General features: G+C 47.9%; 3 protein-coding genes across 4 annotated transcripts in view; 2 read left to right on the forward strand and 1 right to left on the reverse strand.

Moving 5' to 3' along the window:
• Positions 1 to 7755, forward strand: part of nr3c1 (nuclear receptor subfamily 3, group C, member 1 (glucocorticoid receptor)) — a 48530-nt gene extending 40775 nt beyond the window's left edge. The window contains exons 5-10 of one of the 2 annotated variants that reach the window (XR_014631071.1): positions 653 to 934; positions 1889 to 2033; positions 2365 to 2495; positions 2894 to 3051; positions 3728 to 5624; positions 5701 to 7755. Coding sequence is in view for 1 of the 2 variants with exons in the window: in XM_084459504.1 (XP_084315630.1) it covers positions 653 to 934; positions 1889 to 2033; positions 2365 to 2495; positions 2894 to 3051; positions 3728 to 3880 (869 nt within the window). In the remaining variant the exon portion in view is untranslated. Of the gene's footprint in view, positions 1 to 652; positions 935 to 1888; positions 2034 to 2364; positions 2496 to 2893; positions 3052 to 3727 lie in introns of both variants that reach the window. The other variant, XM_084459504.1, reaches the window with a different exon arrangement.
• A 1938-nt stretch (positions 7756 to 9693) lies between these two features.
• Positions 9694 to 11268, forward strand: LOC311326626 (putative fibroblast growth factor 1; the record flags this gene model as incomplete). Its single annotated transcript, XM_084459562.1, has 3 exons — positions 9694 to 9862; positions 10686 to 10789; positions 11068 to 11268. 3 exons carry the CDS (start codon positions 9694 to 9696, stop codon positions 11266 to 11268), a joined length of 474 nt encoding a protein of 157 aa, XP_084315688.1.
• A 676-nt stretch (positions 11269 to 11944) lies between these two features.
• LOC311326465 (NEDD4 family-interacting protein 1-like) lies at positions 11945 to 17861 on the reverse strand. Its single transcript, XM_084459352.1, has 8 exons — positions 17715 to 17861; positions 16635 to 16728; positions 15532 to 15656; positions 15153 to 15240; positions 14855 to 14979; positions 14532 to 14598; positions 13514 to 13622; positions 11945 to 13317 (listed from the first exon to the last, which is right to left on the reverse strand). The coding sequence occupies exons 1-7, from the start codon at positions 17748 to 17750 to the stop codon at positions 13516 to 13518; spliced, it is 642 nt and encodes a 213-aa protein (XP_084315478.1). The 5' UTR covers positions 17751 to 17861; the 3' UTR covers positions 11945 to 13317; positions 13514 to 13515.
• Between the last annotated feature and the right edge of the window lie 459 nt (positions 17862 to 18320).

Raw genomic sequence — 18320 nt, forward strand, 5'->3', positions numbered from 1 at the left:
CTCCCTCCCCCCCCTTCTCTCCTCTCTCACTGACATGAACCTGGAAGATACCATCTCCCCCCCCCCTCCTCTCCTCTCACACTGACATAAACCTGGAAGGTACCATCTCCCCCCCCCCTCCTCTCCTCTCACACTGACATGAACCTGGAAGGTACCATCTCTCCTCCCCCCTCCTCTCCTCTCACACTGACATAAACCTGGAAGGTACCATCCCCCCCCCCCCCTCCTCTCCTCTCACACTGACATGAACCTGGAAGGTACCATCTCCCCCCCCCCCCTTCTCTCACACTGACATGAACCTGGAAGGTACCATCTCTCCCTCCCCTCCTCTCCTCTCACACTGACATGAACCTGGAAGGTACCATCTCCCCCTCCCCCCTCCTCTCCTCTCACACTGACATGAACCTGGAAGGTACCATCTCCCCTCCCCCCTCCTCTCACACTGACATGAACCTGGAAGGTACCATCTCCCCCCCCACTCCTCTCCTCTCACACTGACATGAACCTGGAAGGTACCATCCCCCCCCCCCCCCCCCTTCTCTCACACAGAGAAGAAATTGGGGATTGTGAAAACATATGCGCTCGCAATTTCCTCCTGCAGAGAGGTTTTCAACCCCCTCCTCCCTCCCTCCCCTCCCCCCTCCCCCCACAGCTCGCAAGACCAAGAAGCTGAACCGTCTAAAGGGCATCCAGCAGACGGCCCCCGCCGAGCTGACCCCCCCGCCCCTGCCCGAGGCCCGCGCCCTGGTGCCCAAGTCCATGCCCCAGCTCATCCCCACCATGCTGTCGCTGCTCAAGGCCATCGAGCCGGACACCATCTACGCCGGCTACGACAGCACGGTCCCCGACACCTCCACGCGCCTCATGACCACCCTGAACCGGCTGGGCGGCCGGCAGGTCATCTCCGCCGTCAAGTGGGCCAAGGCCCTGCCAGGTAGGAACTGGGCCAAGGCCCTGCCAGGTAGGAACTGGGCCAAGGCTCTCCCAGGTAGGAACTGGGCCAAGGCCCTGCCAGGTAGGAACTGGGCCAAGGCCCTGCCAGGTAGGAACTGGGCCAAGGCTCTCCCAGGTAGGAACTGGGCCAAGGCTCTCCCAGGTAGGAACTGGGCCAAGGCCCTGCCAGGTAGGAACTGGGCCAAGGCCCTGCCAGGTAGGAACTGGGCCAAGGCCCTGCCAGGTAGGAACTGGGCCAAGGCCCTGCCAGGTAGGAACTGGGCCAAGGCTCTCCCAGGTAGGAACTGGGCCAAGGCTCTGCCAGGTAGGAACTGGACAGGGTTCCAGAGCCTCAGGGTGCACTAGAACCTCAGGGTTGTATGGAACCTTAGGGTGCTCTGGAACTTCAGGGTGTTCTAGAACTTCAGGGTATTCTAGAACTTCAGGGTGTTTTGGAACCTCAGTGCTCTAGAACTTCAGGGTGCTCTAGAACTTCAGGGTGCTCTAGAACTTCAGGGTGCTCTGGAACTTCAGGGTGTTCTAGAACTTCAGGGTATTCTAGAACTTCAGGGTGTTCTGGAACCTCGGTGCTCTAGAACTTCAGGGTGCTCTAGAACTTCAGGGTGCTCTAGAACTTCAGGGTGCTCTAGAACTTCAGGGTGCTCTAGAACTTCAGGGTGCTCTGGAACCTCAGGGTGCTCTGGAACCTCAGGGTGCTCTGGAACCTCAGGGTGCTCTGGAACCTCGGTGCTCTAGAACCTGTTGTCAGTCTGAGTTCTGAGTACTACAGATAGTAAATTGCCAGTTTGGGAACTTTTAAATGTCTATCTGCGTATCAAGGACTGGAATGGGGAATTGATTAGTGATGGGGCGATGACAAGAATCCCAATGTACCTGTACTGGTACTTGTTACTGAATACTGCAAATACATTCTCTATCTATTCTGTGTTCTTAGGGTTCCGTAACCTGCACCTGGACGACCAGATGACCCTGCTGCAGTGCTCCTGGCTGTTCCTCATGTCGTTCGGCCTGGGCTGGAGGTCCTACCAGCAGTGTAACGGAGACATGCTCTGCTTCGCCCCCGACCTCGTCATCAACGAGTACGCACACTCCGGCTCAGTCTGGATCACTAAAGTTCTCCCTCTCTCTCTCTCTCCCTCTATCTCGCTCTCTCTCTCTCTCCCTCCCTCTCTCTCTCCCTCTCCCTCTATCTCTCCCTCTCTCTCTCTCTCTCTCTCTCTCCCTCTCTCTCTCTCTCTCTCCCTCTATCTCGCTCTCGCTCTCTCTCTCTCTCCCTCTCCCTCTCTCCTGTTGGTTTTAATTTTTCATGTTTCATGTTTATTTGGCGGAATGGCCTGATCCTTGAAGGTCCTACTAATTAAGCCAATGAAGGGAGTGCTAAAGGTCAAAGGTCTCTCTGTCCCCCCTCAGGGAGCGCATGAAGCTGCCCTACATGGCAGACCAGTGTGAGCAGATGTTGAAGATCTCCAGTGAGTTTGTCAGGCTGCAGGTATCCCATGATGAGTACCTGTGTATGAAAGTCCTGCTGCTGCTTAGCACAGGTGAGTCTCTCTCTCTCTCTCTCTCTCTCTCTCTCTCTCTCTCTCTCTCTCTCTCTGTGTCTCTCTTTCTCTGTCTCGCTCTCTGTCTCTCTCTGTCTCTCTTTCTGTCTCTCTCTTTCTCTGTCTCTTTCACTCTGTTTCTTTCTCTCTCTTTCTCTCTGTCTCTCTGTCTCTCTCTCTCTGTCTCGCTCTCTCTCTCCGTCTCTCTCTTTCTGTCTCTCTCTGTCTCTTTCTCTCTCTTTCTGTCCCTTCCCCCCTCTCTCTCGGCCTCTCTCTTTCTTTGTCTCTCTCTCTCTTTCTGTCTCTCTCTCTATTTCTCTCTCTGTCTCTCTCTCTCTGTCTCTCCCTCTCTCTGTCTCTCTCAGAAGGTTCTCATTCCCAGTCCTCTCCCCCCTCAGTGCCAAAGGACGGTCTGAAGAGCCAGACGGTGTTTGACGAGATCAGGATGTCCTACATCAAGGAGCTGGGCAAAGCCATCGTGAAGAGAGAGGAGAACTCCAGCCAGAACTGGCAGAGGTTCTACCAGCTCACCAAGCTGCTGGACTCCATGCACGAGGTAGGGAGACGCACCTGTAGGGACACACACACACCTGTAGGGACACACACACCTGGAGGGGGACACACACCTGTAGGGGTACACACACACCTGGAGGGGAACACACACACCTGGAGGGGTTCACACACACCTGTAGGGACACACACACACCTGTAGGGGTACACACACACCTGTAGGGGGACACACACACCTGTAGGGGGACACACACACCCGTAGGGGGACACACACACCTGTAGGGGGACACACACACCTGTAGGGGTACACACACACCTGTAGGGGGACACACACACCTGTAGGGGGACACACACACCTGTAGGGGGACACACACACCTGTAGGGGGGGACACACACCTGTAGGGACATACACACACACCTGTAGGGGGACACACACACACCTGTAGGGACACACACACACCTGTAGGCCTAGGTCCACGCTACAGGAGGAACATTGTGTTTTAAGGGATTCCAGCTTTTTGAATGTGGGAGCGTGTAGTAGATATATTTGCCTCCAGACCTCTCCTGAATCCCGTTCCGAGGCTGCAAATAAATAGTTCTGCGATGATTCACCCACCACAGTGGATACAAACAACGTTTCAGTTGATGTTCTGTGTGAATGTGTCTCTCGGGAACACGTGTCTGATCTTGTGGTGACGTTCCTTCCCTGTGCGCCGGTCCAGATGGTGGGCGGCCTCCTCAACTTCTGCTTCTACACGTTCGTCAACAAGACCCTGAGCGTGGAGTTCCCCGAGATGCTGGCCGAGATCATCACCAACCAGTTACCAAAATTCAAGGCCGGCAGCGTCAAACCGCTGCTCTTCCACCAGAAATGACTGAGGCCCTCGGGAGACACGATGCCTTAAACCCCCCCCCCCCCCCCCCTCACCTCACACTCCCCCGAGAGAGAGAGAGAGAGAGAGAGAGGGTAGAGGAATGAGAGGAGATTTGTGATAAGGAAAGGAGAGAGAGAGAGGAGGAGAGAGGGAGCGAGTATGCAATGTTATCCGCTGGTTCTGTGGAGGGGCAGAGAGGAGGCGCAGAACAGACAGAGCCAGAGAACAGCTTGTTTTTCTTGTTTGTTTGTTAAATGGTTTAAGATACAGTATATAATAACAAGTATACATTTTCATTAAGATTACAGATAATCAAGGATTGAATTAAACTAACCACCCATATCGTCTCAGGATTCTGACATCGTATCTATAAGTCGATAAAACACGTATATATGTACAGGTAATGATCATATTTTTTACCTTTCTCAATTTAGTCACAGTTTATACCGTTTTAAAGATCAGTTACCTGAGCAGAGGCAACTTCCATGAAACTATAACTCTTGCTATCAACAGATTTGTGTATTCCTCTAGTTTCATATAAGATTGTTGTAACAAGGTATTGGTATCAACACACGAAGCAGAATTTAGTTTCTGTTATGCGTCATTTCAGAAACATATTTATATTGCTTTGCTGCGTTTAAAGGCGTCACATGAAATTCTGCTTTGTAAGGAAAACATTGTCAGTCAGACCAGCTCTTCTACTGCAAGCAGGTTTACACGTCTTTTACAAAAGGGAAAAATGTGCCTTTTTAGCTTGAAAGTTTGATTTGATCCATTCTCTCTCTAACTGAGCTGTTCAACGATCTTCATTTCCCATCTAACCCCCCCGGAGTCCTCTGATTGGATGGGATTGTTCTGTGACGCAGTCGTATTTCTCCTGTTCTGAACCAGCCGTGTTCATCTTAACATTGGCAGCTCTCTGGTCCTCGACGTGAACTCAGAACAAGTGATCCTTATGAATGAAGAGGCTTAGATGTTCACAATCTGCTCGCTCCCCGTGATCTGTTCAATACTTGGTTCAATATGCTCTGTAGCACTTTCCCCCAGACTAAACGCTTTAAAGGAAAATGTGAGGACAGACATCACTAATGGATTCAAACTAATGACTTGTCATCTTAAGATTTGCAGGTTATTACTGGAATATGATAGATAGTTGCGTCAGCCAATCAGGAAGAGGAAGGCGGAGTAGAGCAGGTAGACTAAACCAGTTAGATGTGACTCGCTGGGCGGTCGGCCAATCAGGAAGAGGAGGGCGGAGTAGAGCAGGTAGACTGAACCAGTTAGATGTGACTCGCTGGGCGGTCGGCCAATCAGGAAGAGGAGGGCGGGGTAGAGCAGGTAGACTGAACCAGTTAGACGTGACTCGCTGGACAGAACCGCCACTTCCCAAACCAGTAGAGCTGGTTGCTATGGTTTCCGATGTCCCCCTCTGGGAGATGGGGTGTTGTGTTGACGGCTCCAGGCTCAGCTCACAGCTTCACACAGTTTTCATTACATTTATGCAAAAATCCACTTTTTGATGGAAACAGCTTATGGATATATTGATGGAATTGTATTGGAATTGAGCCCAGCATGCAGATGCAGTGGGTCAACCCGACATGACTTGGGAGAGTGTCTCACACTGATCACACACCAACCTCTACATCACTTCCTCCCCTCTTACCTCACCCAGGCAACCTGCCTCCTAAATCCCACTCTATGAGTGTGTGTGTGTGTGTGTGTGTGTGTGTGTGTGTGTGTGTGTGTGTGTGTGTGTGTGTGTGTGTGTGTGTGTGTGTGTGTGTGTGTGTGTGTGTGTGTGTGTGTGTGTGTGTGTGTAGGCAGGAATACATGTGTGTTTGTGGCTTGTCTGGTTAGGAAAACCCCAGTGTTTCTAGCACTTGATCATGTGACCATCAGACTAGCGTTGTTGAGGAGGACAGGAAGCACTTATCTTCGCTCTCAGAGCTCTCTCAGTGCCAAATTCTATTTTTCGCTTTGTTCTTCAATTTTGGAAAACTCGCTCATTCTAGCAACGTCCACACAAACAACCCGTGCGTACTCTGTCAAAGACTATTAGATACGGAAAATAAAGACTTTATTAGATACAGAAAATAAAGTCTTGGAAACAACAGTGCTCAAAGTTCATCTTGATTGGAATAATAATGATGAATGAAAACTACTATGAATGAAATGAAACTAAAAGAAACAGAGTTTCTACACATTAGTGGTGTGTTCACATAGCCTAGGTTTATATGTCTAACAGCCCTTTCTCTACACCTGTATTATGTGGATATGAATGGGAGTTGTAAATGTTTTGTAACATGTCTATTATCATTGTGTTGTCACTAGCACATTACCAGTCTGCTTTCCTCTGCTTTATCATCATGCTTTTTCTTACCCTCGTCATATTGGTTGTGTTTCAAAGCACAAATCAACCCAGGTATCAACATGAATGTGAATCTACAGTACAAGGGGGTCATGACTTTTTATTAATCTAGAGTATGTTTGTTTTCATAGAATCGTACACGTACCTGTATGGCAGTGGCTCCCACTGTACATGTTTGAGGAATTGGAGGATAATTGTGGATCTTGGTTATTACGCCGTTGTAGGAAGATGCAGTGTGATTCTACTCTAACTGCATTAAAATGTTTGAGTTATTTTGCTGTGGTTGATCTCTGGGGGGAACCCTCCTCTGTCTCTCTGACTCACTATGCCAACGTCCAGTAGGAAGCTACAGCAGTGATTATTATCAACAACTACCATGCTCAGGTTGTCATTGGTTTGATCGTTATTCTGACTGATATATGGTCATCGGTGTACATTTAGAGACTATAAACCAAAAACATTCACTTTTGATTCCCAACGTTGTGTGCTTGTGTTGTGGTTTTTGAGGAAATGTTCACTTGGCAGTTCAGGTAAGTGTTTTACCCTCACTTAACAAACTCAACCCACATGTACACCCCAAATGGATGCTTGTGTTTTTCTCTTTAATTACAATTCAACTAGTTCTGCAAACAATCCCTCTAAACTACTTAAATAAGGGTTGATCAAGGCTTACTTTCACATCCAGCGTTCTCCATCTGTGCTGCTGTTTCTTCCTCTGTAGAGGGTTATCCAGACACATACTTTACCAGGACCTTGCCTCACCTTGTCAAGAACGTATGGGCTTTTCTCACTGGGATGATGGATACTGCATCTTTGACAAGGAACTCATAATATGCAATAGATTTTAGAGATATTTCATTATGATGTTTGGAAAATAGATTTCACTTGTTTGTTTTTTTTTCCAATGTTTTTTTTTCAATTATAAATTTATCATAGAGGAAAGTTCACATGTAGTTCAGCTGACTAATCTCCAATCTCTGCAGGACAGATTCAGGAAATGTTTGACCTCAGCTCAGTAAAACTAGTTCCTAGTTCATAGTTCATTCAGAGCGCACAGCCTCTGACACTCAACATACCAGGTGACCAAAGCATATACAAACATTTAAAGCAGCATATTTCAGTGTAGACTTAAATAGCTTGATTAACAGACAAATGTACAGTACTTTGTTTTATAACATTTTTGTATTTTATCCTTATGACTTTGGTCATATTGTGTAATACTGTGAATTCAATAGGAGTCCGTCTCTCATCACACACAAAAACTGCTTGTGAAAGTAATCAACCAGCTTGAACCTGAAAATTTGCACTACCCAAATATTGTTTGAAATTCTATTTTGTATAAAACATATGCAGACATTAACTTTTAAGAATTATCAAGGGCAGATCATGTTTCACTGATATGCTTTCTTTAAAGCTTTGTTTTGCTTCAAATTTCAGTTGTGTGTATATATATAATCCATTGTAAAGAAATTGTGGTGTGTTTGTCTGCAAATAATAGTTTTCTATATCCTCTGTATTATTTCTTCTCTGTAGAGTGAATCATGTTGGTCTTTTTCCTCCACTCAATTAAATGTTGAACTGTATTGTCTTTTGTTGTGTGGTACTTTTCAAAACGAGCACGTATACTGATATGATCATATTAACTCAACAGTAAACTCACTGTAAGACACTTTTATTCATCAGCACATCAGGATAAGCATTTGTGTGTCCAATAAACACACATCTATTCTCATGTGTCTTGATAGCTTGGATCACATGTTGCTGTCTGCTCAATTCAAGACGTGGCCAAACTCACTGATGAGTCATGATGGAGGCAACAGCTCCATAAGGGCCTCATCATGGGGGTCCTTCTGGCCGTACTATAGGCCTTTGGAAGGAAGGGTTGTGAAGAGGGCCATGCTGTAGGCCTCTGGAAGGAAGGGTTGTGAAGAGGCTGTCACGTGACTGTGGTCAATAGTTCACTGGCTGCAGTTTTAGTGCAAAACATTTTGAAGACTTCACCTGGTGTATCCCTTTCAGGAAGGTTGGTTCTGTCAGAGGGAGGTTGGTTCTGTCAGAGGGAGGAAGGTTGGTTCTGTCAGAGGAAGGTTGGTTCTGCCAGAGGAAGGCTGGTTCTGTCAGAGGACAGTTGGTTCTGTCAGAGGAAGGTTAGTTCTGTCAGAGGGAGGATGGTTCTGTCAGTGCGAGATTGGTTCTCTCTGTTGGTTCTGTCAGAGGGAGGATGGTTCTGTCAGAGGAAGGTTGGTTCTGTCAGAGGAAGGTTGGTTCTGTAAGAGGAAGGTTGGTTCTGTCAGAGGGATGTTGGTTCTGTCAGAGGAAGGTTGGTTCTGTCAGAGGAAGTTTGGTTCTGCCAGAGGAAGGTTGGTTCTGTCAGAGGAAGGTTGGTTCTATCAGAGAGAGGAAGGTTGGTTCTGTCAGAGGGAGGAAGGTTCTGTCAGAGGGAGGAAGGTTCTGTCAGAGGAAGGTCGGTTCTGTCAGAGGGAGGAAGGTTGGTTCTGTCAGAGGGAGGAAGGTTCTGTCAGAGGGAGGAAGGTTGGTTCTGTCAGAGGAAGGTCGGTTCTGTCAGAGGGAGGAAGGTTGGTTCTGTCAGAGGAAGGTTGGTTCTGTCAGAGGGAGGATGGTTCTATCAGAGGGAGGATGGTTCTGTCAGAGGGAGGATGGTTCTGTCAGAGGGAGGATGGTTCTGTCAGAGGAAGGTTGGTTCTGTCAGAGGAAGGATGGTTCTGTCAGAGGAAGGCTGGTTCTGTCAGGGGGAGGTTGGTTCTGTCAGGGGAAGTCTGGTTCTGTCAGAGGGAGGATGGTTCTGTCAGAGGAAGGCTGGTTCTGTCAGGGGGAGGTTGGTTCTGTCAGGGGAAGTCTGGTTCTGTCAGAGGGAGGATGGTTCTGTCAGAGGGAGGCTGGTTCTGTCAGAGGAAGGATGGTTCTGTCAGAGGGAGGTTGGTTCTGTCAGAGGGAGGATGGTTCTGTCAGAGGGAGGCTGGTTCTGTCAGAGGAAGGTTGGTTCTGTCAGAGGAAGGTCGGTTCTGTCAGAGGGAGGAAGGTTGGTTCTGTCAGAGGGAGGATGGTTCTGTCAGAGGACGGTTGGTTCTGTCAGAGGAAGGTTGGTTCTGTCAGAGGGAGGATGGTTCTATCAAAGGAAGGTTGGTTCTGTCAGAGGGAGGATGGTTCTGTCAGAGGGAGGATGGTTCTGTCAGGGGGAGGATGGTTCTGTCAGAGGGAGGATGGCTGCCTCTGGCTGCTGCAGGTGATGACGCGCCCTCCGGTAACGGACACCGGGCTCCCATGACACCCGATCATTGTTGCTTCTACGGGTGACAACAAAGTCCAAACATACTTCCGTCTTCCATCAATTCTCGATTCCTCCCGCAAGGTTGGATCTTTTCGAGTGCTCTCTGGATCAGCAGGTGGCGCCTCTGCGTGTGAATCATAGGCTACGCGCGTAATCATGATGAAGGATGGAGAAGTAACTCTATCCACGGGTCCGGAGAGACTCGGGATCAACCTGCAGGACTACAAAAAGCCAACTCGCCTCTACTGCATGAATGGCGGACATCATCTGCAGCTGTTTCCCGACGGGACAGTGGGAGGCAGGAGGGAGGAGAGTGACATTCACAGTAAGGCCAGTATAGCAAAGGTGTATTGGGTGGTTTCAAATATTCACATGCTTTACGCGGTTTACGATGACTGTGTTTAAGGTTGAGGTAATTGTAAAACCTATACGCTTTTTATTATACAAAGCCTTTAATGCATGCTCTTGTTTTAAGAAATTACATCAATTTAATTCAGGTTATGTAGCCTATATTAACTTGAGGAAAGTAGTCACTCCTTACTCTGTTACAGAAGGCTACTACTGCAAAGAATGTTATTGTTCATTGTTATTGTTGTTATTGTTATTGTTCTAAACATGGAGACATGTTTAGAGTGGCCGAGAGAGAATCCCCCCTTCTGGTCATATTCTCTATTATGTAGATTCTTTACTCCCACATTCTCACTACTGAAACGCCCCCACCGGACAGGGGATTCTTATCTTAAACAGGGGATAAGTTATCTTATCTTAAGTTATCTTATCCTGTCACCATCACGACCCCCCCGTCACACACACAGAACAACATGGTCACACGCAGAACTAAAAGGTCGACAGTTACAGCTATCATCATTCACGCTGTTTCGGAATCCACTTTTCTCAAAGAAACACCTCTGAATGTTACAATGGTGCTGATAACCCGAGGAACACGGGGACACAAAGTGCCTCAGTCACCACATGACGTCACATTTCTTTTGGCCCGGGTGCCATCTCTACAAAGTTTGCCCTTGTCATTCTCTCTCGCTATCCGAGTATTTTTAGAGATTAGGTGAAAGGTTTCAATTGACTTATCTGGTCAGCCTCCTCCACCCAGCAGCATGGCTGACCCCCCCCCCCCCCCCCCTCCCTGACAGATGTCCTGCGGGTGAAGGCCTTGGCCCCAGGCGTGGTGGTCATCCAGGGCAGCGCGGCAGGGAGATACTTGGCCATGAACAGAGAAGGGCAGCTGCACGGCTCAGTGAGTATCAAACGGTCTGTGAATGGTCTGTGAATGGTCTGTGAACGGTCTGTGAATGGTCTGTGAATGGTCTGTGATCGGTCTGTGAATGGTCTGTGAGCGGTCTTGACGTGCGCCACACTGCGCTCGCCTCAGATCCTCACACAGCTGACCCTGTGGGCATCGGACACTATTCTACGTTTCATTGAAAATGCATCAACCAAAATCATCACCCTTACCCCAGCGTTGGAGCTGGAGCTGAGTGAAGATGTTTCTGTTTGTGTTCTTCTCCCTCCCAGCCCACACTAACTGAAGAATGTTCCTTCCTTGAGAACATCGAGGAGAACCACTACAACACCTACCGGTCTCAGAAGTACCAGGAGAAGGGCTGGTACGTGGGCCTGAAGAAGAACGGCAAACCCAAACTGGGCCACAGAACCCACATCGGGCAGAAGGCCGTGTTCTTCCTACCGAGACGCCTGTCTGACCCGGGGGAGTGAGGGGTGTGGTCAGGGGGAGTGAGGGGTGTGGTCAGGGGTCAGGGGTGAGGGGACTACTGAGAGGACAGTCACCCTGCACCCTCCCTGGCCACGCCCCTACACCGGTTATGCTTCCTGTAGGGGCGGGGCAAACGCACACTTCAGTAAAACATGGTGGTGGATCGGGAGGCGAAGACAATTCTCATTTTCCAGTAGCTATTCTGAGGGGCTCGTTTCCCACAGACACATTAGGTTCAGTCCTAGACTAACAATCATATCAGTAGAAAGAAGTTCTCCGTGACGGAGAACTTCAGTAGTTCTACAGTAGGTTTAGACTGTCTGAGAAACCTTAGGTCAGTTCAAAGAGCCTTCACTGACTGACTGATACACATCTGTGTGATGAAATTTCACAAGCATCGAGTAACCAGATGATTCATCCCTCCACATATGAGAAGATGATTGTAGCAAACTCAGCTGCTCACTAATACTACTAACCTCAATGGACTGTACTGTTGCTGCTCACTAACTTTATGTAATGCTGAATCACGCCTACATGTACATGAATGGATTGTAAAACAGCCTGACGATCGACAAGATGGGTGATAAGTTAATACATGTAAACCTGCCAACTGTCTGAGTTTATTTGACTAGAGAACTGTCCCAACTCACAACCCACAGACCAGCGCAGACTAGGAACAACGCTTTAAAGGGAACCTTTATTAGACACAAAGCTTTTTACAGTTTGAAACAGCTCATAACAATAAAAGCATAAGGATGCACACAGATGAGTGAGAGTGTGGGGGCCTGGTGCCCGTCTGCAGATGGTCCAGCACACAGAGGTCCGTCTGTCGAGTCTAAACCGTTAGCAGACCAGCACACAGGGGCGCCAGGCTGGGTCCAGCAATACAAACTAACCAGGAGAAATAAATGCAGCCTTTTGGTAATCATGTGACATTGCATTGCATGAGGATACTATACGTGTGGAGATTCAGATGGCCTATATGGAGAAAACCCCAGTTTTTATTGGTATGATCTAAAAGTGCACCTGCTTACGACATTCTTTGATAACAACATAGTTTCAATAACGACTACTCTCTACACCCCCCCCCCCCTCCCCCACCCCCGGTTCAATAACTACTACTCTACACCCCGCACCATCCTGTGAGAATTCACTCTAAACATAAGAAAAAAATAAACATCTTTCAATTACCTTCATACAAATAGAATAAACATAGACTCATAGTAAAACCCCTAGGGTTAGAATCCTAACTTCAGATGCACACACGTATCTGAGCCCGACGTACCCCTCTGACCAGCACCACCATCATTCACAAACATGGACACGTACGTTTGCACATCTCATGTTATGATTCTACCTTTTTTGAAGAGTTCATAACTCATAAAAGTAGTAAAGAACACTGCCCACTACTGGCTAGAATGAGGAAGCACAACAAGTCAATGTGTACGAGTCACTGTATGACCACTAGGGGGAAGCAGGCATGAGGACTTGATTTCATGATTGAATCATAGAACGAAAATCTCTATATTCAGCAATTTGCCAATATATTCCGTTTACATACAAATGTCTACATATACTAAATCAGGATCAATGAGGTGATACTAACATAATTGAAGATGGTCTGCTTGATCATAGCAAGTCTATAATGGATCGCTAGTAGACATAAGTGTACCTGTGGACCTGTAGTGTTACCACCTGTATATAAGACTGTTCCCTATGCGCTTGTGGGGCAGAGGCATGCTTGTACACCACCAACAAATGATATAATTACCCATATGTTACAGACTTAAAATGGAAATAGCACTGAACATTCACCACTAATGAGTACAGAGTTAAAATGACTATTACCATTTATCAATATCCATTATTAAGGTTTGAAAAGAAACAATAAAACAAATCACATAGTTCCTGAATGTTCATGAGAAGTCTTCATTCTGCTGATTGGTGATGGGAGTTGGGTTTTTTCAATTTTTTTGCAGAGTTGGCGCTTCTGTTTTCGAAATCCAATATTCTTTATCATCCTGGTTCTGGGAAGTTTGTTCACAAAGCAGCTGAAAAGAAACCAGTCTATTCAATATACTGTTTGAAATGAGTCTAGTATTTTTATAAGCCATCAGAACAATGGAGGACTTTGTGAGTGAACTGCAGTAGCTCAACCAATCAGACTTCACTATGTGTTGGTCAAACGGAGGAGGACCGGCTGGATGCGGTAGTGTTCAGTGTGGTGTTGAGGTGAGAAGACCTCACCATCAGTAGATGAAGAGGACTCTTGTCCGGGGGAGGGTGGTGTAGGATTGGTCAGCCATCTTACGGACCCTGGAGTAGTTGACGAAGCCTCTGATGAACAGCATGAACCCTGGCGGAGCACAAGAGAGCCACACGTTACTGAACGAGACAGAGCCACACGTTACTGAACGAGACAGAGCCACACGTTACTGAACGAGACAGAGCCACACGTTACTGAACGAGACAGAGCCACACGTTACTGAACGAGACAGAGCCACACGTTACTGAACGAGACAGAGCCACACGTTACTGAACCAGACAGAACCACACGTTACTGAACCAGACAGAGCCACACGTTACTGAACGAGACAGAGCCACACGTTACTGAACCAGACAGAGCCACACGTTACTGAACGAGACAGAGCCACACGTTACTGAACCAGACAGAGCCACACGTTACTGAACGAGACAGAGCCACACGTTACTGAACCAGACAGAGCCACACGTTACTGAACCAGACAGAGCCACACGTTACTGAACGAGACAGAGCCCCACGTTACTGAACGAGACAGAGCCACACGTTACTGAACGAGACAGAGCCACACGTTACTGAACGAGACAGAGCCACACGTTACTGAACCAGACAGAGCCACACGTTACTGAACCAGACAGAGCCACGCGTTACTGAACGAGACAGAGCCCCACGTTACTGAACGAGACAGAGCCACACGTTACTGAACGAGACAGAGCCACGCGTTACTGAACGAGACAGAGCCCCACGTTACTGAACGAGACAGAGCCACACGTTACTGAACGAGACTTGGCGGCCAGTCTGAACTCTGAACACTTTTCTACTTTTGAAGTCAGTTGAAATGTTCGTTTAGTGGGTGGCTCTCGTGGGGAATTTGTTTTAAACTAATTTAACATTACTAAGAAACAACTGTTGTACCATGACATGCTATCAAGTGTTGTCGGAGCCTATCGGCTTGAGCGTGAGAGACTAAAGGGCGCGTGCGATTGGTGAGGGCAGCAGACGTACCCAGAGCCAGGAACACCCACCACAGCCAGTACTGGCCGTCGAAGTAGCCAGGGAAGTAGGTGGAGAACTGGAACACGAGAGAGAGAGAAAGAGAGAGACCACATGAGGACAGAGAGAGAAAGCTCTCCATGCAAGTCGTCAGCCGACTCCAGTCTTAGGCAGCAACATTGTAGTTAAACAGTTCAACCAATTCAATGCTTATGAAGCGTTTGATCATCTAAAACAGGGCTTTGTGGAGCTGGGTGTCTTCTCTCCAGGACCCCTGCGGAGTAGCTTAGCGCTGAGCCACTCACACTGGATTAAGACAACATGGTTAATGTTACCCTGACGATGAGGACCCATTTGATGAGGGACAGGCCGAAGCCAGAGATGGCCCCGTAGCGGCCGGCGGCCGAGGTGGTCAGGCAGAACGACAGGAAGAAGCCAATCCAGTTGAAGAGGAATGCCACTGGAGGGACAGGATAGGACGCTCAACCAATCAATCAAACCAATCAGGATCAACACAGGGGCGACTGACACATTAGACAGTAAAAGTCAGGACATGATCGTTTAGAAATACTCAAATACTACTTCATGAGGAGGCAAGTTAAGGTGTCTGTCCCGGCTTGGCGGAGCACGTACTGAAGAAGGTGAGCATGAAGATGCCATCGTTGCCTATCCGCAGCTGGTCCGCGTCCTCAAACTCGTCTCTGGTCACAAAGTCCTCCTCCTGCATGGGAGGGAAGACATTCTGGTCACCTTTCACAATTAATTGATTAATTAATTTTTCAATAGTGTTTTTTGAAGATTAAAAATGCCTATTCATTGCAAGATGTTGTAAGTGATGTATCATAGTATGATAGTATGATATAGCCAATGATAATATACTACAGCTAAAGTATGTCTATATTTCTATGTAATCTTTTCTGACTGTAGAATAATCCAGAACATTTCCTATCCATTGACTTGAACATGGAGGAGAGTGTTAAAGCCCTGGAGGGTGGGAGGTCAGAGGTCGTACCGTGACCCTCCCGGGGACCTCGGCCTTGCTCCTCTCCGCCTCGTCGTAGGAGGGCAGCGTGGTGGCCACGCTGTAGGAGGGGGGCGTGGGGAAATGGCCTCCATCTTCCTTGTAGTCAAAGAACGCTGTGAGAGTGAGACAGGTCAGTCTGGGTTTAGAAAGCTGTGAGAGTGAGACAGGTCAGTCTGGGTTTAGAAAGCTGTGAGAGTGAGACAGGTCAGTCTGGGTTTAGAAAGCTGTGAGAGTGAGACAGGTCAGTCTGGGTTTAGTAAGCTGTGAGAGTGAGACAGGTCAGTCTGGGTTTAGAAAGCTGAGGACATGGAGAGTGAGACAGGTCAGTCTGGGTTTAGAAAGCTGAGGACATGGAGAGTGAGACAGGTCAGTCTGGGTTTAGAAAGCTGTGATAACATGGAGAGTGAGACAGGTCAGTCTGGGTTTATAAAGCTGAGGACATGGAGTGAGAGACAGGTCAGTCTGGGTTTAGAAAGCTGTGAGGACATGGAGAGTGAGACAGGTCAGTCTGGGTTTAGAAAGCTGTGAGGACATGGAGAGTGAGACAGGTCAGTCTGGGTTTAGAAAGCTGTGAGGACATGGAGAGTGAGACAGGTCAGTCTGGGTTTAGAAAGCTGTGAGGACATTGAGAGTGAGAGACAGGTCAGTCTGGGTTTAGCTGGGATCCACTAGGCCAGGTGGAAACACAGTTCGGACACCTTGTAGACATATTAGTGTAGAACCTGATCTTTAAGCCTAGTTCTAAACTAAGAAACAGAGAACGCCAAAGAGAGTAGAAAGCTAGAACAGAATGGCTTCTATTCAGGCCAGTGCTGATGTGTTCCACACTGGCCCGGGGTGATATTTATCCAGGCTGGACGCTGTGACACCCTGCTATGACGTTACCTAGGTGACACCCTGCTATGACGTTACCTAGGTGATTAGAGGCTTAAGAGCTCCCTCACACCCTCCAGCTCTGGCTTTCTCAGGAGGCCTTGGAGAACTAGCTTTCCCCCCATGCAATGGGAATTATAATGTGAATGATTTATTGATTCAAGTGTGTGTGTGTGTGTGTGTGTGTGTGTGTGTGTATAGAGACGGCCTGTGCTAACCTGCGTTGGCCGCTGCGACGCTGCTGTAGGGAGGAGGAGCATCGGGCGCGGCCGCCTCCATGGAGCTCTGGGCTGGCTCTTCCTCATTCACCAGCTGGAAAGGACGGACAGCAAGAACACAATGATGTACAACCAAGACATGGGAAGCCAGTGGCTACTAGTCCTGATGCTGTAGTGTGCGGTGCTACACACACCACATACACCACATTGGCTTAATAACCTCAAATCTATTGTAAACCTCATGTGTAGTATCAGAAAGCATCTCACTGACACTGGCTGTGCGATGCAAGGATGTGCCATTGGATGGATAGTTAGCAGGCTATTAGCTAGGAAGTTAATACATGTCATTTTATATTGCTATATATTGCTTATTATATTGTTTGTGATGTATGCTGTGCAAGAAGGGCACCACTTTAAATGAGACATTGGTCTCAGTGGGCTTACATGGATAAACAAAGGTAAAAAAAAGAAAATAAATAATAAAATAGTATCTTATCAATCGTTCCCCAATGAATCAGACTGGCTGCACCCTGTTACTGATTAAAAAGGAGTCTGTCTGTTAAATAACTGGCTCCTTTCGACTGTTTTGTCCAGAAAGCCTAAGCAGGAGATAGTCGGGGCCCAGGCTGCAGGAGATAGTCGGGGCCCAGGCTGCAGGAGATAGTCGGGGCCCAGGCTGCAGGAGATAGTCGGGGCCCAGACTGCAGGAGATAGTCGGGGCCCAGGCTACAGGAGATAGTCGGGCCCAGGCTGCAGGAGATAGTCCGGCCCAGGCTGCAGGAGATAGTCGGGCCCAGGCTGCAGGAGATAGTCGGGGCCCATCGCTAGCTAATGTAAGGTTAGTAAACAACCCACTGCAGGGTGTGTCTGTAACGACCTAATGGTTTCCATTACTGCATAAACGCATGTTACTTTAATTATAGCTCACTTAGTGACTTAGAATGTAATTTGCGAGCTGACAATCTTAAACTCTTCACTGTATTTAAAACTCCGCTGCTTCGCCTCGACTGCGGTAGCTAGGCTAACTGAGCTAGCCCAAATGTCAAATTAGTCGAATACTAACGAGCATTTCTGTCTTACCTCCTGATACCGTACGTTGCTGCCTGGCTCTGCCATCACAGACGAGCGTTAATCACTTGGAAATAAACCGTCAAAGTCTTGAATCTGGGTGTTGGTTGAGCTAGCTAGCGTTAGCGCCGGGCCGCCATCGCTTCTTCCCCAGGTCCGCTTGGCTCCGCCCTCTGATCACGTGACCAGACCAGAGCGCCTGACTGGCTCCGCCCTCTGCTCACGTGACCAGACCAGAGCGCCTGACTGGCTCCGCCCTCTGCTCACGTGACCAGACCAGAGCGCCTGATTGGTTCATCAGCAGGAGACGTAAGCACGAGCACGAACTGGAATTACACTACAGTATATTAATGATTGATTGTTGCTAATTATAATTTGTATTGTTTTGTACTGTACATTTTGTACTGTTTTGTACCTTGATTAATAAAGATTTATAAAAAAATAAAAAAACTACAGTATATTAATAACTCTAAACTGAGTGTAACGTTACCCATAGCTCTCTGTAGAATTACACTACAGTATATTAGTAACTCAACTGAGTGTAACGTTACCTATTTAAAGATCTCTGTAGACTGACTGTTATGTCTGATTTGATGCCGTTTCCCCCCCTGGTATTCA

Source organism: Borostomias antarcticus (assembly GCF_949987555.1).
Source record: "Borostomias antarcticus genome assembly, chromosome: 28".
Taxonomy (NCBI): domain Eukaryota; kingdom Metazoa; phylum Chordata; class Actinopteri; order Stomiiformes; family Stomiidae; genus Borostomias; species Borostomias antarcticus.